The sequence below is a fragment of the Pan paniscus genome, chromosome 5, assembly GCF_029289425.2.
Source record: "Pan paniscus chromosome 5, NHGRI_mPanPan1-v2.0_pri, whole genome shotgun sequence".
In the NCBI taxonomy this organism is placed as follows: Eukaryota; Metazoa; Chordata; class Mammalia; order Primates; family Hominidae; genus Pan; species Pan paniscus.
This window is the reverse complement of record NC_073254.2, coordinates 35,837,186-35,861,706: the sequence shown is the minus strand read 5'-3', so window position 1 is coordinate 35,861,706 and position 24,521 is coordinate 35,837,186. Positions and strand designations below refer to the sequence as shown.

Below are 24,521 nucleotides of genomic sequence, written 5' to 3'. Positions count from 1 at the left end.
CTTGTTACATTTACCAAAATAAGGGGACGGTGTAGGACAGAAGAACCAGATCTAGAATTAATAACACAGTATAGAAACCTTTGCCAACAGTGGTGCGCTGGCATTTGTTTATACATAACTTCTCCAATGCCACAAAGTAAGCCCTGCCAAGAAGGTATGCTATCAGAGATCTGGCACTTTAGCTGGAGATACATTCATCTTTACTGCTTCCTCATTGTTTAAATTTTTTTCTCCAAAGAGAGGTATGTAGAAAAGGTTCTCTTAGTAACTACATATAAGGAAAACACAAGTTAGTTATTTACCGGGTCAAAGTTTGGAAATTTGGAAATTATTCTAGAACTTGTCATTTAAGTCTCTTCTGCTAACTAAATATCAGCCTAAGATATATGGACAAGTGCACATGTGCTCGCAAACACACACGCACGCACGCACGCACAAGCTCTAACATAAAAAAGGAAGCAAGAGGCACACTTAGAACCATGAAGCCTGTAATCCCAGCATTCATGATAGCAGTAGAAACCTGAACTCATCTATTCCTCATTAGAGGCTGGAGATAAGCATCAGTATGAACAAAAGCTGCGCCACAGGTGTGGCAAAGTTGAAGAAATAAAAGGGGAATTGGGTCAAGATGCTTTACTGATGAAGAAGTCTTTTCAATAGTCTCTCACACCTGAAACCATTCTCATTCCATGCAGCGCACACAGGAAGCACTGAGCCAGGATGTTCACAAACATAACAATTGGGCGTATTAAACTTCATCTTTAAGTCATCAGTTCAACTCAAAATAATTGTTCCTAAGGGTTTCCTTCCAACTAGGTAACCATGAAAGTGTGTTGGCAGATGTTTGGTTTGTATTTTAAATGAAAAAGAAGCCATGTGTGATGTTAGCTGTTATTTCAATACAACCCTCTCATCCTGTTCTTAGTATCATTTTCAATGACACTGGAAATACGATTTTAGCATCACTGAGCTCTATAAACTGCATAAAACGAATAAAGGAGATGGCAGGTGCTTTCCTCTATCTCAAAGAATCTCATAAATGAGAAGCTAATATGTAAAATGTTTCCTACATATCACCATGATAGTTTTGCAGCTTGGAAAATGCAGATCAACTAGTTAGGAAAAATTACATGGTTTATACAATTGGTCCTCCATATTTGTGGGTTCCACACCCATAAGTTCAACTGACCGCAAATAGAAAACACTCAGGGGGGAAAAATTCCACAAAATTCCAAAAAGCAAAACTTGAATTTGTCACACACTGAATACTATGTTGAATCCATGAATCTGAAGAGATGTGTAGGCATTGTATTAGATATCAAAAGTCATCTAGAGATAATACATGGGAAAATGTGGGTAGTTTATATGTAAAACTATGTCATTTTATATAAGGAATTTGAACATCCATGAATTTTGGTATCCATGGGGGGTCCTGGAACCAATCCCCCACAGATACCAAGAGATGACTGTACTTACTATAATTACACTAAACTGAACCCAACCATCTGAAGAAAGATCACATCTCTACATATTTTCCTATCACTCCCAAAGTTCTATTATGCTTTCTTCCAAAAATCTGTTCCAAGACATGCCCATTCTCCCTTTCTATTTTGAATATAGATAGTTTTTTAAAAGTAAAAAACTATTATCCTATGGAAAGGCACTTAAAATTAGATTAATATTAAAAAACTTAATTACTTATGTTACTATATAAGTATGGTAGGCAGCCCTGAAGATGATCCCCAGTGAGCCTCGCCTCCTGGTATTCACACCCATATGTAATCCCTTCCCCTTGGCTATGGTCTGAATGTACTCACTTGCTTCTAATGCTCAACATAAATGATGGATGCCACTTCCAAAATTAGGTTACAAAGTACTGTAGCTTCCATCTCTCTCTCTCTCTCTGCTTGCTTGCTTGCTCTGAGGGAAGCCAGCTGCCATGCTGTGAGCTGCACTATGCAGAAGTCCACAGGAGAAGGAATGGAGGGAGGCCTCTGACCAATAGCCAGCCAAGGACTAAGACCTTAAAGCAACAACTCATGAGAAACTGAATCCTGCCATCACCATATAAGTGAGCTTAGAAGCAGATCCTCCCCAGTTGGGCCTTCAGCTAAGGCCACATCCCCGGCTGCCAGCCTGACTGCAGCCGAAGGAGCAGTACTGTGCCACGGGCACCCAGAGAAGCTGCACCTAGATTTCTGACCCACAGAAACTGTGAGGTAATAAATGTTTGTTGTTTTAAGTTTCTAAGTTCTGAAGTAATTTGTTACACAGCAACAGATAACTAATACAAAAAGTTGCCAAGTAGAGGGCTGGATACCAATTCACACATACTTAGAAATCTGATTCATAACAGAGGCATTGAAGACCAACAGGAAAGACAGACTTTCAATAAAGTTTTCTGGAACAGTTGCTTATACACAGATAAAACAATGAAATTTAACCCCTACCTACCATGTTTAAAAATCAATTTCAGGTATATTAAATATTTACCTGGCTAAGGAAAAACTAGAAAAACTTTAGGACAATATGGGAGGAAAACCTTTCTAACCACAAGGTAGGGAGGACATACTTCTTCAACAAATCACAAAAATATACAAAGTTCTAAACAAAAGAACAAAACTTCTAACCAGAGAGGTTAACAAGCTGCAAACTGGGAAGAGACACTTGCTTCACATATAATTGACTCTAGACTACATAAAGAAATCCCAGCTGGGCACAGTGCCTCTTGCCTGTGGTCCCAGTACTTTGGGAGGCCAAAGTAGGAGAACTACTGGAGGCGAGGAGTTTGAGACCAACCTGGGCAACATAGCGAGTTCCCATCTCTGCAAAAATAGCCAGATGTGGTGGCTCACGCCTGTAATCCCAGCACTTTGGGAGGCCGAGGTGGGTGGATCACTTGAGGTCAGGAGTTCGAGACCACTGTGGCCAACATGGCAAAACCCTGTCTCTACTAAAAATATAAAAATTAGCCAGGCGTGCTAGTGCACGCCTGTAATCCCAGCTACTTGGGAGGCTGAGGCAGGAGAATTGCTTGAACCTGGGAGGCAGAGGTTGCAGTGAGCCGAGATTGTGTCATTGCACTCCAGCCTGGGGGACAGAGTGATACTCCATCTTAAAAAATAAATAAATAAAAATAAAAAATAAAACTTAGCTGGGTATGGTGGTGCATGCCTATAGTCCCAGCTACTTGGGAGGCTGAGGTGGGAGGATCACCTAAGGCCAGGATTTCAAGGCTGCAGTGAGCTAATGATCACATCACTGCACTCCAGCCTGGGCAACAGTGCAAGACCCTGACTCAAAAAAAAAAAAAGAAAAAGAAATCCTAAACATCAATGAAAAAGTATCGTCCAATAGAAGAAAATGGGCAAAAGACTTTTTATACAGACTCTTTGCTGAAGAGAAAATCTGAATATATATGTATGTGTGTATATATATATATAAAACCAATAAATATATTTTTTAAAAAATGCTCAACCTCATTTGTAATTAGAGAAATACAAGTTAAAAATACAAAAATACCAGCTTACATATACCAGGTTGGAAAAAGTAAAAAAACGAACAATATCAAGTATGGGTGAGAATGTGGAGGATCCAGAACACTATGACACTGCTGCTGGTAATGGCAGAAATTAACATAGCCACTTTGGGAGATAGGAGGGCATTACCTGGTAAGGTGGGAGCTGTACACTCTGGCCAACCCAGCAATGCCACTCCTAGGTATGGCACCCAGACTAGAGAAATGATTGCAGATAAGTGGCCACACCAAGTCCTCATCACAGCTGATGTGATGTAAGTTAGAAGCTCTAGCAAGATTTGGGCTGGAGATGAGGGTTGGGGAAGGGTTGGTCAAAGGAAGAAAAAGTGGTCCAGGATGGGGGTTCAAGACCTGTGGGTGGGCTTTCTGCAAACATTAACTCTCCAAGCAGTCCCCTAAGAATCTCTTTCTTTTCTTAGATGGGCCCCAGTCGCTAACCTCCCTCTTCTCCATTAGCACGTTTCCTTTACCGCCTGTCAATGCCTTAGGTGTTCCCCACCCATCCACCACACCTTTCTTAAAATGATTGGCCAATGTGGAAAATAGATGGGACATAAACAGCCACTTGGTTGCTAATACACACTTGTTATTATTTTTTTTCTGGAGACAGGATCTTTCTCTGTGGTCCAGGCTATAGTGCAGTGGTGCAATTATAGCTCACTTGCAGCCTTGAACTCCTTGGCTCAAGTGATCCTCCCACTTTGGCCTCCCAAAATGCTGGGAATACAGGAGTGAGCCACTACGCCCAGCCTGCCAATATACACCTTCTCATTTTTTACATGGATTCTATGGGATAAAATCAGTCTGATAAGTTCCCAATTAGTTTCCAATTGCTGCGGTAACAAATTACCATAAACTGCATGGCTTAAAACAATACAAATTTACCATTTTTTAGTTCTGGAACTCAGAAGTCAGATGGGTCTCAATGGACTGAAATCAAGTGTGATGTGGACTCCTTCTAGGGCTGTAGGGGAGAATCCATTGCCTTGCCTTTTCTAGCTTGCATCCCTAGGCTCACAGCCTGCTTCCATCTTCGAAGTCAGCATTCCTATCACTCTGACCTCTGATTCTCCTGCCTTTCTCTTTTGCTTTTAAGGACCATTGTGATTACACTGGGCCCATCTGGATAATCAAGTATACCCTCCTTATGTTAAGGGCAGCTGATGAGCAAATTTAATTCCATATGCAACCCTAATTCTCTCTGTCATGTAATCTAACATATTCACAGGTTCTAGGTATTAGGACATGATCACCTTTGGGGGGTGAAGTGGGGGGCATTATTCTGCCTACCACAGGTCCCCAGGGTGATACTGTTGAGTTGCTGGGTACAACTGTACCTCAGAGAAAAACACCGGATATCTAGAGCACTTGACATTTCCTCATAGAAAAGACTATGACAAGGTCCCTTAGCTTCCATTAATGTTTAGATTTCAGATTCTTTTTACCAGATCCAACCCTTCCAGCTCTACAACTCACTACCTAAAAACAAGACACTGAGTTGTAGAGCTGAAAGGATTAGATCTCAGGTTGAAACTGAATGTGATTTCTTCTGGGGACGTAGAAAAGAAGGAGGAAAGTTGCGCAGATCACAGGCAAAAACACCAAGATTTCATAGGGTGTGGTAGACTGAATACATTAATATTCCCAATTCCTTATACCTCCTTGTATCTGTATCTTCTTGTCACATAACTCTGTAGTGTGTCCCTGGTCTTGGCCATGTGATTTACTTGGCCAACAGGATGCTACCAAACACCATGCATGCAGAGGCTTGAAAAGCACTTGTGCATGTCTGTTTGCTATTCCTCTGCCTTTACCATGGGAACATGCTCAGGTCAGCCAGTTGAAGGATGAGGCATGCGGAGCAGGGCTGATTCACCCACGGAGTCCCAGTTGAGGCCATCTAGATCCACGAAATGCCTGCTGAACCTCCATACATTTTAGGAAGCCCCACCAAGCTTAGAAGAGCTGCTGAGCTACCCTACAGTGCACTGCAGATGTGTGAGTGAGCCAGGCTGAGATCAGCTGAGCCCCACTGCAGTTCTGTGGTTGGTTGTCATAGGGCATTTATCATGGCAAAAGATAACCCATATCTAGGATAACCAGCTTTTTGGTCTTGCAGTCCTTTTCAGTAAGGGGTATACATATATCTCCGGAACAAATTCATTCATTCATTCATTCATTCATTCATTCATCCAACAGACGTTTACTGAGCATTTGCTCCCTGCCAGGCCCTATCCTAGTCATTAAGGACACAAAGGTGAATGAAGCAAAGTCTCAGCATTCATGGGGCTTCAATTTTGGTAACTAGAGGCAAAAGAAACATGTAAATATTTAATATGTCTGGTGATAAAATGTGCCATGGAGAAAATAGAGTAGAGTAAGAATAGGAAGTACTAGGTTGTGTTGGATGGTGAGGGCTTGGGGTTTTATAGACGACTGCCCAGGGTGACCTCACTGATAAGCTGGTGCTTCAGCAGAGACCTGAATGAAGTATGTACCAGGGACATCTAAGAGATGGGCATTCCAAGCAGAGGGACCAGCAGTTGGAAAGGCCCTCCTGAGGGAGCAGACGTCGTGTGTTCATGCTCAAGGAGCAGCATGGAGGCCAGTGTTCTCGAGGGGAGAGAGGTCAAGGCATGGGACCTTGATCCTTGAGGCTGTTGTAGGGTCTCTGGCTTTCATTCTGAACATGCTGGGAAACCTTAAATGATTTTTATAAAAATTTTTATATGGTATGTATATATATATATATAAAATAACATTTGAACAATTTTTAAGTACACAATTTAGTGGCATTAATTATATTTACCATGTTGTGCAACCATTACTACTATTTCCAAAATGTTATCACCCCAAGCAGAAACTCTGTAACCCTTAAGGAACTCCCCATCTCCACGCCCAGCTCCTGGTAAGCTTTAACCTAGTTTGTCTCTATGAATTTGCCTATTCTCAATATTTCACATAAGTGGAATTATATAATATTTGCCCTTTCTGGTGTGGCTTATTTTGCTTCACATCATGTTTCCAGATTTGCCTATGCTGTAGCATGTGTCAGAACTTCATGTCTTTCTATGGCTGAATAAAATTCCATTCTACTACATACCACATTTTGTTTGTCCATTCATCTGTTGATAGATACTTTGGTTATTTCCACCTTTCAGTTATTTATGAATAATGCTGGTATGAATATTGGGATATAAGTATCTGAGTCCCTGGTTTCCCTTCTGTTGCCTATATATGGAATTTCTGAGTCATATGGAGCACTAGATGGTTTTGAGGAGGAGAGAGACACAATCTGATTTATATTCAGGGTAGAAACAGGGAGACTGGTTAGGCAGATTGTTTCATTTTCAGATAATATAGTACACGGCAGGGAAAATCACTTCCCACAAGAATATTTAAGAGAAGAAGACCTGTAATGAATGCCACTATCTTACACCATAGACGCTTTGTGATTGTTCAGAGGAACTGTGCTCACATGAAGGATAACAAAAGAAACAGCTACTCAAAGTCAGTGAAAAGGGGGAACTGAAAAACACAAAGAATTTATTTCAGGCAGCTATCCTTTACAAATGCTATTGCTGCTTATAAAGACTGTATGTTTAAAAAGACCAACGACCAATTCCTCGTCTCATGGCATATAGGTGATTAGGGCAAAACATCATCCATGTTCATGAACGAGATATTATTAGTATCTTGATCAACCAGGCCCCAAGTAAATCTTCACTATCACCATGCGCCCCTACTCCACACTCCACATCACATATTCACTGATCACTTCTACGTGTCAGGCAGCGTTCAGGGCTTCCCAAGCTTTATCTCACTTCGACATCAAAACCATCCTATCAAATGGACTCTATTCCTCCCAATTTATAGATGAGGAAAGACACCTAGAGAGGGTAAGTGACCAGTGATCACAATTAGTAAGGAACAGAGCCAAAATGCCAAACCCACGGTCTGACCTGATGTGCGTAAGGGCTACTCTATTCCTTCAAAACGGATGTTTTCAAGGAGGAAGCCCTGGGAGCCAGGGGCCTGTGGAAGGGAAAATGCTGATCTTGATAAAGTCGGCTGATGGTTCTTTGCCTTTATTGCCTTTTGAATTTCCTTCTCAGGGGTTGGCAAATTTGCAAGGTGCTACATCTTAATTTTTTAGGTTGGCTTCCTATCAGAAAACTGCCCTAGATACCTGATTTGATATATGGATTGAAAATTTCTGTTTCTCAATAATTTTACAGAATTGCATTCAGGAGAGAGAGGGACAGGAGAAAATTTGGTTCCCCAAAGCCCTTTAAATTTAAAACACTGCTTGCATGCATATAAGCAATCTGCGCTTGTACCCCCTAAATAATAAAAATTTAAAAATAATGAAAAAAATTTTAAACATTATAAACTATGTTAGAAAACAAACACACTCTATTTCTTTGAACATATTCTATTTTATTTATTTAAAAATAATGTTCTATTATTTTAGGTACAATGCAACATCCATACTCTGAGTCTCATAGGAGAAATAGGCTGTCACTTTCATCATTAGAAAGTGAGAAGGGAAACTAGGAAACTACAATTTATGGTTAGAAGCAACTCTTGCTCTAAAGTACTCATCCTCATAGTTCCCATGAAAAGAATTTCCATTTGCAAGATTACTATCAGTTTAAAAAGGGGCTTTTGCAATCTGCTTATCAAGATGTCAAATGACTTCAAAGAGTAGGTTGAGTGGCTTGACTGTGATTTTTTTTTTTAACCATTGAAGAATATATTAATGTCCTCATCAGCTGGAGTAACAGAGGATTTCAACCTATCATGTAGGTTCCCTGCCTCTGGTGGAGAACCCATCCATTCCACCCTGCATATCGCCGAGAGCCAAGTTCATTCAATAACCATGAAACAGGCACTGCACTGGGGCCTGGAGCCAGTCGTGGGCAGACCAGTCAGGCGGGGCCTGCTTTCATGGGCTTTCCCTCATATAGAAACTTTCACTATACTATGCTCATGCCCAAAAACTTTCCCACACGTAGCCAGGCACGGAGGCTCACACCTGTAATCCCAGCACTCTAAGAGGCTGAGGCTGGAGCATTGCTTGAGCCCAGGTGTTTGAGACCAGCCTGGGTAACATAATGAGGCCTCATCTCTACAAAAAAAAAAAAAAAAAATTAGCCAGGCACAGTGGCGCATGTCTGTAGTCCCAGCTACTTGGGAGGCTGAGGTGGGAGGATCACTTGAGCCCAGGAAGTAGAGACTACAAGTGAGCCAAGATTGCACCACTGCACTCCAGAGCCTGGGTGACAGAATGAGATTCTGTCTCAAAAACAAAGCAAAACAAAATATTCCCACATGCATGATAGAAACTTCTAGTATTCACCCATATCTTCTCCTTCTTATTAAAACAAAAGTAGGTATTTTCTAGACTCTTGTAGTTAGACAGGGCCATGTGGATGTTCTGGCCAATGAATATGAATACAAATACCATGTGCCACTCCTGTGCTGAGGCAGTAAAAAGCCTGGTTCACCAGCAATCGTCTTTCCTTACCATGGAGACATGCAGTCAACTTGGGTCCCTGAGTGACTGTGTGGAGCAGACAACTACCTGACTCTAAACTACAAACTAAATGGTACGTCTTAGATGCTCAGTGTGAGCAGGAAATAAACCTCTGTTATGTTAGCCCTGAGATTTCAGGGTTAATTTGTTACCGAAGCGCAGCCTAACCTGTCTTGGACGAATATATGTGCTTGTCTAATGTCTTAGGTATAAATCCTATTTGACTTCAAAACCCAGAGGTCCCAGTCTTTATACTAAAGGTGATTTCCCTGTGCCTTCCAACTGCCCACAACTTCTTAGTCTGTGCATTCTGTCACTTTGCGTTGGTTCCTTTCACAGTGAGAAAAATTTCCTTCTTTACTTGCCTGATTAAGTTCTTCTCACCTTCAAAGTCCCGTTCTAATCCTACCATATCCATGAAACTCTCTGTAGTAGAAGTTGTCTGAAAACCCTCTCCACATTGACAGTTCCCCATGACTACAGATGCCAAAAATGATTTTCCAACCTCCTTTGTCCCCAGGGTGTAAATGTGAGACTTGGGTTCCACAGTCAGATGTGATATATGTGAGACATTGATTGGGAAGCTTCATGAGGAAGCAGATGGGGCATGGGGCCTCTGCCTTGCTGGGGCAGGTGGAGCAGAGGCGACACCTCTTACCAGAAGCTCCTGTGTGGTTCTGGGTGTTGTTTCTGGAAAACTCAGCAAAGATTCTGGTCCCTGGCCCTTCTAACAATTCTGTGGGCCATCTAGCATCCTTTCATACATTCCTTCCTGTTTAACTAAACTGCTCTCTGTTGTCTGCAAAGAATCCTGACCCATACATTTCCTGATACCTCAAGTCATCAGAGATCTCCTATCTTCCAACTTCTTATGATCTAACGCCAAACAATTTAACATTTGACATATTATGGATTTTGTTTCATATGTACATACTGTCTTAGTTAGTTTCGGTGACTGTAACAAAATGCCATAAACTGGGTAGCTTTTAAACAACAGATATTTATTGCTCACTGTTTTTAGAAGCTGGGAAATCTAAGATCAAGGTGCCAGCAGATTTGGTGTCTGGTGGGGGCCAGATTTCTAGTTTATAGACAGAGTCTTCTTGCTGTGTCCTCACACAATGGAAGGGTCAAGGCAGCTCTCTGGAGCCTTCATTAGTATGGTATAAAGGTACTAATCCTCATCATGAAGGCTCCGCCCTCATGACCTAACCACCTCCCAAAGGCTCCAGCTCCTAACACCATCACGTGAGTGATTAGGTTTCAACACTGAACTTTGGGAAGACACCAACATTCAGACCACAGCAGCACATATCTTCTCTTCCCAACTAGACTTTATCTCCTTGAGGGCAGGATGGTATCTCCGACTTCTGTATCCCAAGCAGTGCTTGACACAGCGCTGGCTCAACTTTTGGAATTTATAGGATGACCATATAATTTATCATCCAAACTAGAATACTTTGAGGAGTGGAATAAGGGCATATTATTAATACTATTACAACACGTATAAACCAGGACTGATGCAGACAGTCCTGACACAGACAGATATTATCAAGGCACAATTAGTTCTTTGATGCATACAGTGTCATACTCGTCATTGATAATTGTTGACTGAGTGAAAAGGTAAAGACATGTGAAGGGGAAATAGTGCAGTGAAAATGTGAGTGTGGAAGAGTGGTTCCCAACACCTGGGTTCAAATCATCACAGGAAATCATGGTCTTCTGGAACTTCCCTAGTCCCATCCTGCAGGGATAGGTGGCTGGGCTTAGATGACCTTTCAGGTTCCGCTGCTGCTGAAATATATCTTTGGTTCTCCTAAGGAGGCTTTTTTTCCATTCAATGCTTTCATGATAAAGAATCCCTTTTGCTCTTAAGGGATTCCTTTTAGATTTGGGAAAATCATCCATAAAACTTTAACCACAGGAGTAATTATGTCGCACAGGTGAGCTAGCATACCCATACAAGACCACTTCCCTCACACCAATCCCTCCCTACCAGGGTCACAATTGATTAGCAGTATTACCAGAGGAACAGCCAAGACCAAAAACTTCTCAAAGACCAAGCCCATATTCATTATTTCCATCTCTAAGATTTCATTCAGTTCCTGGATAACAAACACTGAAACATATTATAAGAGGCCAGGTGCTACCTGCATGTTGCATATGTGAGTAATTCAGGCTCGGGGGCCTGGTTCTTTTCCTTAGCGCTTAGCTAGGGAAGCCGGTCCACGTCTTTGTCCTAGGGTCACTGCTCCTTCTGCCTCCTATCTTGAACGTGGACAAAGGATGGAGAGGTGGGGAAAATGCCTGCTCAGTCCCATCCTATGATGCCTCTATGTGGGTGTGTACAGCTATGTAAAGAACTTCATCGTGTTCTAGCTGCCCTAGGCCAGGCTAGAATAATAAACTGAAGTAATACGAGTAAAGAGCCTCAATACCAAGCACATAGTAGTGGTTCACTAAATGGTAGCTATTATTATTATCAAGGCACAATTAGTTCCCTGATGCATGCAATTTCCCTCACGATGCTCCAGCTACAACCCTCAGGAGGAAGAGAATTATCATCAGTGATTGCACAATTAGTGATGCAAGTGAAATGAAAGCTAATTGTTTAGCATCAGCTTGCTCTGATGATACTTTGGATGGTACTCAAATTGGTACACGGAAGGTATTGTAAACACACTAAACACAGTTTGAAGTGACAGTCATACTAATTCAGCTGCAATGGTCAATAAAATATAGCTCAGCAGCATAGAATAAAAGCTATGTATCTAGACTGTGAAACTCAAATACGTCCTAACCAGTCTGTAAAAGAAACTAACAAGATACAAAATGAAAGAAAAATGCATAAAATATTAAATGTACTATGGTTTTAATTGTTTGTGACATGAACTTAGCAGCGATGAAGAATTTAGTCTCACATAAAGTTTAATAAGAAAAAAAAAGGAACAGAAAAAACTGCTTGGGAGCCAGTACCTTGGGGGTGGAAGGAAAAATAGGAAGAAACACGCCCTCATTTGCTTCTAGCATGGTTAGCTGACCTGTCTGAAATTAGACCCACTTTCAAGTGTTTTAACTTAATTATTAAGCCATTTCTTAACCTCATGAATGTAGTTTTCATGTGCTTTCAAATCTGGCCTTGAACTAATAGACCCTTTCACTTCAGTGGTTCTGGAAATGAATGTCAGATGGAGAGGAAAACATTTTAACTGTGTTTTTCCAAGGGTCAAAGCTCTGAAAATATAGTATAGTTTGTACATAAAACTCAGTACACCTGAATATCCTGCTGGCTTTTGTCTGGTAATGAAGCAAACCATGCCACCCTTTAAAACTTCTGCTTCCTTTCCAAGTGCGGTCAGCTGTGTCGGTGCTGAGCTATCTAACTGCTCAAATGAATCCATTCTCAGGATCAAAGTCTCAATAGATGAGAAACAGGTGGCACTAAGGCACCCTGGGGCAGCCTTCTCTTAACTTGTAAGGAGGAGAATGGTAAGTCCAGGCCTCCATTCTAGAATATTCTCTTTAAAAAAAAAAAAAGACATAAAGAGTAAGAGAAAGAAATGTCTGTCAGTAAGAATGGCCAACGCTGTAGTAGTATTATTGGAATCTCCTTCTGTTAATTTGTCATTCTCATGGAGGAATCTCAGCAGTTGGTCTGGTTTCATCTGCCATTGTCAGAAATCTATGGCTGATGAATACAACATTTGAAATGATAAGATATTGGGCAACTTTTACTTCACAAGTTAAAGTAAAATAATGCCTTGGCATGCACCACAAATTAATAATGAAAATAGTAGTCAATATTTATTGACTGCTAAGCCATTTCCATGTATATCCTATGAAGCAGGTAGTACTATCACTCATTTACATAGGGAGAACTGAGGTGGAGGGACACTGAGTAACTTGCCCAAGATCATATTTTTTGTAATAGTAGAATCAAGATTCAAACCTGGGTAATCGGAATCCAGAATTCATGTTCTTAATTGCTATACTATAATGTACAGTGAAATCCATGAACGCAAAGTACTTTTTTTTTGTTTGAGATAAGGTTTCATTCTTTCACCCAGGCTGGGCTGCAGTGGCTGCCTGCAGCCTCAACCCTCTGGGGCCAAGTGACCCCCCACCTCGGCCTCCCAAGTAGCTGAGACTACAGGTATACACCATCACACTCGGCTAATTTTTTAAATTTTTATAGAGATGAAGTCTCCCAATGGTGCTAGGCTGTTCTTAAACTCTGGGGTCAAGCACTTCTCCTGCCTTAGCCTCCTGAAGTGCTGGGATTACAGGCGTGAACCACTGCATCAGGCTGCAAAGTACTTAAAAAAAAAAAATTTAAAGTAGGCCGGGTGTGGTGCCTCATGCCTCTAATCCCCGCACTTTGGAAGGCTGAGGCAGGTGGATGACTTGAGGCCAGGAGTTTGAGAGCAGCCTGGCCAACATGGTGAAACCCTGTCGCTACTAAAAATACAAAAATTAGCTGGGTGTGGTGGTGCATGCATGTAGTTCCAGCTATTCCAGAGGCTGAGGTACGAGAATCACTTGAACCCAGGAGGCGAAGGTGGCAGTGAGCCGAGATGGCGCCTGGGTGACAGAGTGAGACTCTGTCTAAAAAGAAAAAAAAAAAAAAATTAAAGTAAAAGAAATCAAAATAAAAGCCAGGAAACCACTGCTTTTTAAAGTGATACTTACTGAATTCTTTCTTTAAAATATTTAATATACCTACCATGCATGGTGCACTTTGTCTACATGATTTAACTTAATCCTCTGCAAATCAGTTGTTAGCTCCATTATACAAATGAAGACACTGTGAGTCAAGAAAGTTGTACTTGATCATAGCAACTGTCACTGTAATTTGAACCCAAACCTGACAGACTCCAGATCCTTTCAATCTTTCACGATGCTACTCTACTTCTTTCTTTAAAGCAATTTTTACTACTAAGAATGAATTCAATGAAAAAAAACTTTGCAATCAAACTATTCATAAGTTTAAAATTAGAAGAGAAAATGCTCTTTTCTATCTCGTACCAGGCAAAGAATAGTTCTGACTTCTTAAGAATCAATCTTAGAAATGGTAAGATTCAAGCGATGTGTTATAACGTAGGCCAGACAAGAAGAACATTAGTAGTAAAACTAGTTAGCCTTTATTAAAACAGACAGCAGTAATGTTCACATTGTCGCATATTCCTAAGAGAGACAGATCTCTAATGCCATTTTTAACTGAACCCACAGAGAAGATAATTAAAACTGCCCATTTTCTCATTTTTTTCCCTCTCTCTCTTACTTATTATTTTTTTGTATCCAGTGTAAGTTTACTCTGGTATACAAAAAGAAACTGGTGTCCAGAAGTTATCAAATAAGACTCCTGCAATTAAAATGGGCAAGGCAGTATGGACCTGGGCTTAAAAATACAGGCTTGACCGGTCCGGTGTGGTGGCTCACGCCTGTAATCCCAGCACTTTGGGAGGCTAAGGCGGGCGGATCACAAGGTCAGGAGATAGAGACCACGGTGAAACCCCATCTCTACTAAAATACAAAAAAAAAAAAAAAAAAAAAATTAGCCGGGCACGGTGGTGGGTGCCTGTAGTCCCAGCTATTTGGGAGGTTGAGGCAGGAGAATGGCGTGAACCCGGGAGGCAGAGCTTGTGGTGAGCCGAGATCGCGCCACTGCACTCCAGCCTGGGCGACAGAGCAAGACTCTGTCTCAAAAAAAAAAAAAAAAAAAAAAAAAAAGGCTGGGTGCAGGGGCTCACGCATGTAATCCCAGCACTTTGGGAGGCCAAGGTGGGCAGATCACGAGGTCAGGAGATTGAGATCATCCTGGCTAACACAGTGAAACCCCGTCCCTACTAAAAATACAAAAAAATTAGCTGGGCGTGGTGGCGGGCTCCTGTGGTCCCAGCTACTCCGGAGGCTGAGGCAGGAGAATGGCATGAACCCAGGAGGCGGAGCTTACAGTGAGCCCAGATCAGGCCACTGCACTCCAGCCTGGGCGACAGGGCGAGACTCTGTCTCAAAAAAAAAAAAACCAAAAAAACAGGCTTGACCCATGCGGATTAGGATGGCTACTATCAAAACAAAACAAAACAAAAGAGAAAATAAGTGTTGGTGTGAATGTGGAGAGACAGGAACCCTTGTGCACTATTGGCGGAAATGTAAAATGGTACCGCTGCCGTCAAAAACAGTATGGCAGCTCCTCAAAAGATTAAAAATAGAGGTACCATACAATCCAGCAATCTTATTTCTGCACAAATATCCAAAAGAATTGAGAGCAGGGACTCGAAGAGATATCTGTGCACCCATGTTCATAGCAAACATTATTCATAACAGCCAAATGGTAGAAGCAACCTAAATGTCCACCAATGGATGAATGAATTAATGAAATGTGGCATCCACATCCAATGGAATAGTATTTAGCCTTGAAAAGGAGGAAAATTCTGACACATGCTACAACATGGATGAACCCTGAGGACATTATGCTAAGTGAAATAAGCAAGTCACAAAAAGACAAACACTGGTGAGCATATGATTCCACTGATATGAGGTACCAAAAGTAATCAAATTCATAGAGGCAGAAAGTAGATTAGAAGTTACCAGGGGCTGACGGAAGGGGGAAATGAGGAGTTATTGTTTAATGAGTACAGGGTTTCAGTTTTGCAAGATGAAAAGTTCTGGAGATGGGTTGTACAACAATGAGAACGTACTTAACACCGCTAACTATACACTTACAAATGAGTAAGACAGTAAATTTTATGTTACGTATATTTTACCACAATTAAAACACAAAAACAAAAACAAAGGCTTGAAAGTGGGGATATAAATCCTGGCTTCCCTCTTCTACCTTCAAATTTTGTGACTCCAGATAAGCTATTTACTGAATTATGGATGCTCAGATTCCTTATTTGTGAAATGGGGATAATAATAGTGCCTTCCTCTCAGGGTTATGAGGGCGATATGAGTGAACACATGTAGCATATTTAGCATGGTATTTGGCCATGATAAGCACGCCATAAATGTTGACTTAGGGTCCTAGCAGTAGGTATGGAGTATTTAGCCAATGACAATTATGGGTAATGATTTTAAAATTTGATAATATATTGTGATTATGTTTGTAAAAGGAATCTTTATCTTTTAGAGGTATTTACTAGTATATTTCTAGATGAAATAAAATGTAAATGGGATTTTCTTCAAAATAATCAGGGTTGGGGGAATAGGGGTAGATAAGAACACAGATGACATAAGATTGGCTGTCATCTGATGACTGCTAAGGGTGGGTAATAGGTATGCGGGATTATTATACTATTCTCTCTACTTTTGTATATGCTTGAAAACGTTCATAAAATTTCCATAAATAGATTTCCATAATGGAATTAAACAAAAAAATCCTTGATCCCAATCTTTGATGATGGCTTTCAGATAATTTTTCAAACTATTACATGGTCATGGATTTGGTATTGCTGACCCCACGTCCTGTCTATCTACAGTTTTTCTTCAGGAAAAATTAGGCTGCATGTGAGCACAAGATAAAAATATTGATGTTCTTAGCATCTTAAAACTGTGTTTTTCTCAAGTTTCCTATTCTTCTGCCCCTTTCACTAAAAATGCGCATATAACTTTCACCCATTCCCACCATCATTTTGATAACACCCTTCTAATCTGTTGTACTTCTCATCAGTTTCATCAAAAGAGGTCAAGTGATTAGCCAGGTGCAGTGGCGCACGCCTGTAATCCCAGCTACTCGGGAGGCTGAGGCAGGAGAATCGCTTGAACCTGGAAGGTGGAGGTTGCAGTGAGACCATGCTATTGCACTCCAGCCTGGGCGACAAGCAAAACTTCATTTCAGGAAAAAAAAAAAAGAGGTCAAGTGAGACAAAATAAGTCCAAAGCACAGCATTTTGCTTTAGATGCCAGGGAGACCAAGGTGGGAGGACCGTTTGAGGCCAGGAGTTCAAGACGAACTTGGGCAACAAAGCGAGATCCTGTCTCTACAAAAAATAAACAGTATCAGCTGGGGCCGAGCACAGTGGCTCATGTCTGTAATTCCAGCACTTTGGGAAGCTGAAGTGGGCGGATCACCTGAGGTCAGGGGTTCAAGACCAGCCTGGCCAACATGGTGAAACCCTGTCTCTACTAAAAATAAAAAATTAGCCGGGCGTAGTGGCACATGCCTGTAATTCCAGCTACTCAGGAGGCTGAGGCATGAGAATTGCTTGAACTTGGGAGGTGGAGGCTGCAGTGAGCTGACACTGCATGCCACTGCACTCCAGGCTGGGCAACAGAGTGAGACTCTGTCTCAAAAAAAAAAAAAAAAAAAAAAAAAAAATTAGCCAGGATGGTGGTGCATGCCTATAGTCCCAGCTACTCAGGAAGCTGATGTGGGATGATTGCTTGCACCCAGGAGGCAGAGTTTGCAATGAGCTGTGATCACACCATTGCACTCCAGCCTGGGTGACAGAGGGAGACCCTCTCTCAAAACAAACAAACAAACAAGAACCAACAAAAGCCTTACTGTTTCTCTTAATGTAAATACCCAAATCAATATTCCTACCCCACTGGCCTCATGCTACAACACTATTTCTAGAGGCTCTGGCAGACCAGCAACCAACTGGCTTGCTCATCTTATCTGGGACTTTTGGGCCATTCTGGTTCAGAGCTGGGGTGGTGGTAGAACTGATAACACCATTTTCTAGGCTAGAGGAAAGGATGGAAGAGTAGAAAGGGTGCCCCAGAGAATTTAAACAGAACTGCCCTTTTAGACAGTAACACTATAGTTAAGGAACGAATAGAGGGACACTACATTTCCTTGTTTGTGTATTATCAATGGTGATGTTTACAATACTACCCTTTCTAAGAGGCAAACATGAAGGAATTAAACCAGGCAGAGTCTTTGAAATAATAATTTCCCCACTACTGCTACTTGCTGAGAAACCCTTTTCACTGTGGCAATCTAAAATTAACCTTGTAAAACACACTATGTGGAAAAACAAAACAAAACAAAAAATAAGCTTCTTAAAAAAATTTTCAAAGTATTGGCTAACATATTAAAAGCCAAATCTCTAGCAATATAATTTAAATGCCAGGTTACACTGCTCCTTCCTGGCCACCCATACTATCCCCCAAGTATGATTTTTTTAATAAACAGCAAAAATGAATGGTTATGTTTATCAAGTTTTAGAGTTATCTCCTGATCATGCAGGCTGATGCATTTGGTAGGCTTTTGACAAAAGCTGGTCTATACATTCCACTACGGGTTAGACGGCCATGCATGCAGATCCTTCGTGGGCACTTGTCAAGCACATGTGAATTATCACTGCTGTCGGACACAAGAATCCAGTGCCACAATCAGTGAGAACACAGACAATAGTATTGTCTTTGTTGCTATTGCCAGAGTGAAGCGGTATTCCCTTTATTTTAACGAACATGTCCTTGCAATTTATTTTGAGGAACAAGATTATACACAGATTAAAACAATTTCAGAATTACATGGCCAGATAAATATCAGTTATTTTTTTCCATATGTTAAATCACTGTTATATGCTTTTTTTTTTTTAAGCGCTTAACAATTGTGTTGGAGAAAGGACATCAAATGATGCTTAGAAATGTGATACACATTTTCATTTCACACTCCATCAGCTTTTACAACTGTAGCTCAATGAAATGTGAGAGAGCTTGGCAAACGGCCATATTTACCAAGGTATAAAATAGGGGTCAGGTTACTTTTTTATAGAAAGAAAAAAAATGTTTAATTTTCACTCCACATGACTAAAGTAGATATCCAGCTAACACTCTTCTGAAAGGCACCATAACTGCATATATGATATGGTTTAGTGCCTGTTCAGCTGTAGGTTTTTACTACAGTATAAACAGCTTTGTAAAGCAAGAAAACACCCCTTTCTTCATCCCCTTCCACTCAGGATCTACTGACATAGAAACATACTGGACCAGATCATCTTTTGGTGTCAACATTTTCACCTGCAAATAATGGCTTTTACCCCCTGCTTCTAAACTGGAAGCAGAAACAGCTTATTCCCTTTACAGCCAGAGAAGCAAAGCTATCGGCATCAGCAAAAACACATCTTTCTAATTCAGATTTCAATCTGTCAGAAAGGATTAAAGCCTCATGCATACATAAAAAGGGAACTATAAATGATAACAGAAACATGGCCTGGAATCACTGTGCTTCCACAGCTGCTGTTTTACTAGCAGGGTAGAGAGGAGAGCATCTTTTACTTACCTTTGTCAAACCTGAGACTTCTCCCTTTGCTAGCGGTTTGCTGATGGAGGGCGTGTACACTTTGGCATCAGATACTGGCTGCCCTTTCATAAAATGTTTGCCTGATTCATAGATGTCCACTTCAACCATCTTCCCCATGAACGCAGGGTTCTTTGGCACTAAAACCTTAAACACATTTGTTTCAGAGGCTTAATTTTTAAAAATAAACATTTTACTTTAGAACAGTTTCAGATTTATAGAATTATTGCAAAGATAGTATGGAGAGCTCCTGTATACCTAACTCCCAGTTTTCTTATTATTTACCGTCTTACATTAGTATAGTACTTTTGCCACAATTAATGAACCCAAATTGATATATTAATACTATTAACCGAAGGCATACCTAATTATCTAGGTTTCCTCATTGTCCCTCAATGTCATTTTTCTATTCTGGGATCCCCTCCAAAGTGGACTCTATCTTCTAGCTGCTTAAGGGTCTGCAGAGCCTGCAGGAAGGAAAGGCACTCCTGGGAGGGGCTCCTGGGCCCCTGGGCAGTGCTTTTCCAGTGCAGGATGTGCCTGATGTCCTGAGGCACGTGGAAGGCAGACCTGGGAAATCCCCCAGCAATCAGCCAGCCACTTCTGGACAGGCCTTTGATATCTCGCTCTTGGCTATTCCATGCAATGAGGAAAACCGAGACAATACTGATGAAAGCCTTATACTTTTAATACTTTCCAAGTGAGCTGTCAGAGTAATGGTTTGAAAAGACACTTCAAACAGGCCTGCGTGTTTGTGTCCGCGCATGTGTGTGCAGTGTTTTGAGGGAGAAGGAGGTACATTTGAAAGAACCTTCCAATAACACTGTACACTGCTGTTTGGAGCTAAATGACTCCTGAAACTAACAGCTGCCGTTCATTTCCCTTGCTCTGTTAGAAAAGGCATGTGTTTGTCAGTCCTGGGAATCTACCTGCATCTAGAACCAGTCCTCTGAAGGGTACTTTGGCTTGTTCACAGGAAACTGTCAGGTGGTCTCTTTCCACTAGAGATTCCTGATAAAAGTACTTGTTTACTTCGAGCAAACGTTTCCCTTCCTTTGGGACCCACAGGTAGCTTGTGTGTGTGATGTCTCCCTTACACTTCTATTTTAGCACTGCAGCGACTTGCCAGTCTTTTCATGTTAGAATCCAAAATAAATAGACCAGTTCTAATCCAGTAATACTTGGATATCTAGATATAATCTTCACCTCTGGAACTCATCTTATTTAGAAAAATAATTCCTAGAAAATCTTTGATATGCTTAGTTGTAGAGACAGAAAAGTCAGATGAGAGCCAGGAGTTCCACAGCCAATCTCTCTGAAAGGCAAAATTGAATCTTGGTCTGAGTTTGATTTTTATGACCACTGAGTACACTGCTTCATCAAAGTGGAAGAAAAAGGTCACCTGGGTGGTGAATTACTTAGGGCAGGCAAAAAGAACTAAAAGAGCTTTAGTGTTAGGATATAAAAAGCCCTTTTAAATCAGTTTTTATAAAATAAGAAAATCTCTAGACCAAACTAACCCTGGGAGATTTGGTACTATTCTGGGGAAAAATAACCCTCCTTGATCTGCTGCCTTGATCTGAATGAAGGGCTCAGTGTTTTCCCCTCCTCCAGTTTTAATAATTGGAAAAAGCCCGACTGCTTTAAATTGGAGGAAGCAGCTAACGAGGCATGCCACTGCCTTTAAAATGAAGGGAAAAAAGTTCCCTGCTGAGGCAAAACCCAGATGGCAAGAGAAAGGAGAGAGAAGAGGCAACCAAAATGCAATCAAGCTCCTCCCCAGGGCTGAGCAGAAGGTTGGCCTGAATAGGAAAATGGCCCTCTGGGGTATATTAATGAGATGGGGAAATGGGGAAGCGATGCAGGCCAGACATGGAGTGCTGGGAGCCCTTCCTCAACTGCAGTCTCCACCGGTACTCAACAGAGCACGTTTAGTCTGGGCTTTGAAAAGCTCCCCTGTTTCCTGGGGACGCACTGCCCAGTCTGAGATGATTCCCTGGGGAATGTCAATGCTAGGGGCCTCTTCAGCTCCTGCTTTCCTGCCTTCTGACACAGGCAGCCTGCTTCCTCTGCCCATCCCTCATCCGACTTGTCCACATTGGCCTTCAGCATCTTCTCAAGCTCTAATTCCAGCCATGACCCACAGCAAACATTTTCACCTCTTATCTGATAAGAAAGAAGCAAAAAAGTAGGAAGCTCCATTTGATTTTAATACAATCCAGAATGATCAGTGAAAATCTCCGTACGCCCATGACAGTCTCCCACACAGGCTATCATGAGATGGGAGACACAGGCTACCATAAGATGGGAGAGGAGGGCGTATCCCATCTCTTCCCTGGCCTTGGTCCTTGCCAGGGTCAATGACCCTGAAAGAGGCACTCTCTTTTCCTCAGTCACTTTTGAATTGCTCTCCCACCTGGAGGAGTAGAAACCCTGATGCTGAAACAGAAGTCAGGCTCCTCGGTGGGCAAAGGCAGGCCAACTTAGATGGCCAGGGAAGGAGGGCTAGTAATTGGGGGCGCCCCTAGGGATGGCCTTCAAAGCTCTCACAGTGAAGCTGGTTTGATCCTCACACTGGTCTGCACAGTTGTTCATACGATTAGAGTTGAGTCCAAGGAATAGACTCCTTTTCCTCTGCTCCCAGCATTTTTATTAAGGTAGAAGTTAAAAAAACAAATGCTAAAACTAAACAAAACTAAAAAACCAATCAACCAACCAACCAACCAACCAACTAAAAAAACTGTCCGGGTGATGTACCAGTGAGAGGAAATCCCTGCCCTTTCATGCTGCTGTCGCCCATGCAGACATCCTTCCTGTGGTCTGAGCAGGACTTTCCCCCCTGCTTTGCCAGGTTGTGGGAATTCTGGCAGTGCTAATTGCCTGGTTCCAAACGCCCAAAAGCCTAAAGCTGGTCCTGTCAAAGATTAATGTGAACTAAAATAGACTAAATACACCTATTCCTTTGTACAGAACATATTGTAGAGTAAGTCACAAAGATAAAGTCCACGTTAGCCTGGCTGGCTTGAAGCGATAAAACAGCCTTGTTGTGACAAGATTCAACACTCTCCCCTTTAAATGCCCTTTGCTTAAACTTTCAGAACTCTTTCTCACTTTGGAGAGAACTCAAGAATACTGAAGTGCCTCTTACCTGCTCATAGAATTGATTGTGTGCAACATAAAACTTGGAATCAAAAGATTCTTCTGTTACTAACACTTGTTGTCTTTCACCAATCTGTGGAGAGAAGGGGAGGGAAAAAAAGGAAAGATAAGGGTAAACACCTGTGAATCCAAAAATAAAAATAAAGGCTAGCCCAGCTAGGTCTGGACCAAGTAGCGTCTTCTTGAATTTAAAGTAGACTCTATATTGCTGGTTATTTAACAGCTGAACCCTGTTCAAATCACGGATTCAAATTTTTTGAAAGACATTAATTATCTGGCAACATAAAATTAGCATAGTATAAACTCTTATTTTCTTACATAACTCTGAAACAGAATTTGATCTCCTTCAACATAAGTAAGATAATTAAAGCTTCTATGACATACAAAAATCTTCTAAATATCACTTTGTTTCCTGAAACAAAGTTGCAAAACAAGCCAGAACAAGCTGCTTCTAATCCAAATTCATGAAAATATTTTGGCAATATGAAAGAATAGTAATAAACATTCATTTGAGTTATGAGGGATGTAACACTAAAGAAAATGCCTCGGAAAACTAGTCATTAGGACCTTGCACCTCCACATTTCATATCTTACATACAATTCTGAAAGTACTGAGTAATTCACAGAGCTATTTACTTATTGTATACATTTTCTCTGTCACAGGCAACTGTCTCTTTGCTGCAGTCATGACCCCATGTTCATTTATTATTTTTTAAAGAGAAAGACAGCAAAAACATGGAATTGCTAATTTTCCACAGAATTGATGTACATTATGATCTAGGCACCCATTTTTAATAGCAAAGAAGTAAATCAGCCAAAACAATGGGTAAAGAAGTGTGACTATTCTAAGGAAATTCTATAATTTCCAAGTTTATTCTACTGTGAAATGCAGCATTTAAGGTATCAATTATTATTATTATTATTTTTTTTTTTTTTGAGACAGAGTCTCACTCTGTCACCCAGGCTAGAGTTCAGTGGCATGATCTTGGCTCACTGCAAATTCCGCCTCCCGGGTTCAAACGATTCTTCTGCCTCAGCCTCCCGACTAGCTGGGATTACAGGCATGCGCCACTATGCCCGGCTAATTTTTATATTTTTAGTAGAGACGGGGTTTTGCCATGTTGGCCAGGCTGGTCTCGAACTCCTGACCTCAGGTGATCCGCCTGCCTCAACATCCCAAAGTGCTGGGATTTCAGGCATGAGCCACCATGCCTGGACTCAGTTACTCTTTTTACAAGGTTGTCAAAATGTCTGATACAGCAAAACAACTGTACTGAATGACTGTGCCGGGGATTATTTTTACCATTGCTACTTAATAATTATGACGCCCCCAAATTAAAGCCCACTGGCAAGATAATTTTTTAAAATTCCTATTCTCATTTGTAGGGACTTGTCACCATGTTCAGGCGGTTACCATGAAGGAAACATAAACACAGCTGCACTAAATAGACCACCTAACAATTAAAAAACAAATCAAACTCCCCTCTCTATCATACAATGCCAGTACCTAAATACACCATAATTTACTATCTAGTTTACTATCTCATTCAAAATATAGCCCTCTTAGCCAAAAGTTGTAAGGTCTCTGAGATGACACTTACTAAAGACTCTTTTCACTGTCTGAAAAACAATGGAAGTTCTGGCAACATTAATCCCCTTAAAAAAATCAAGTGGCAAAAAAGAAATTTCCCCCAACTTCCATGTTGAGCTTCAATGGCTCTGTTTATCAAAAAGGGCTGGTGAATATTGGGTATCACTGAAGTATATTCTTCTAGAAGAAAACTTAGAATGTTTGCACACATTTCACAGTGTGAGTTGCTTATGACTTAGGATAAGTATCTGTCAATGGTTCTTAAGGAAATCTGCAATTACACTTCATTTAACATCAAGTTTTCAGGAAATTAACAACAATGTGAAATTGTAGAGCCACTGAAAACTATGCTGCTTCTTTCTTCTTCTTAGAATCAACGTGGAGAGTAAGGCCCATCATGTTTGGGCTGCTCTATTTCATCTGGAGATGATAACAACGACAGTAA

General features: G+C 41.1%; 1 protein-coding gene across 2 annotated transcripts in view; it reads right to left on the bottom strand.

The window, feature by feature from the left end:
- Positions 1-24,521, bottom strand: part of CDKAL1 (CDK5 regulatory subunit associated protein 1 like 1) — a 704,387-nt gene that overhangs the window by 11,770 nt on the left and 668,096 nt on the right. For both annotated transcript variants that reach the window (XM_003823187.6, XM_034961530.3), the window contains exons 14-15: positions 22,475-22,558; positions 19,309-19,473 (exon numbers count right to left, since the gene is read on the bottom strand). In XM_003823187.6, the coding sequence (XP_003823235.1) occupies positions 19,309-19,473; positions 22,475-22,558 (249 nt within the window). The remainder of the gene's footprint in view (positions 1-19,308; positions 19,474-22,474; positions 22,559-24,521) is intronic.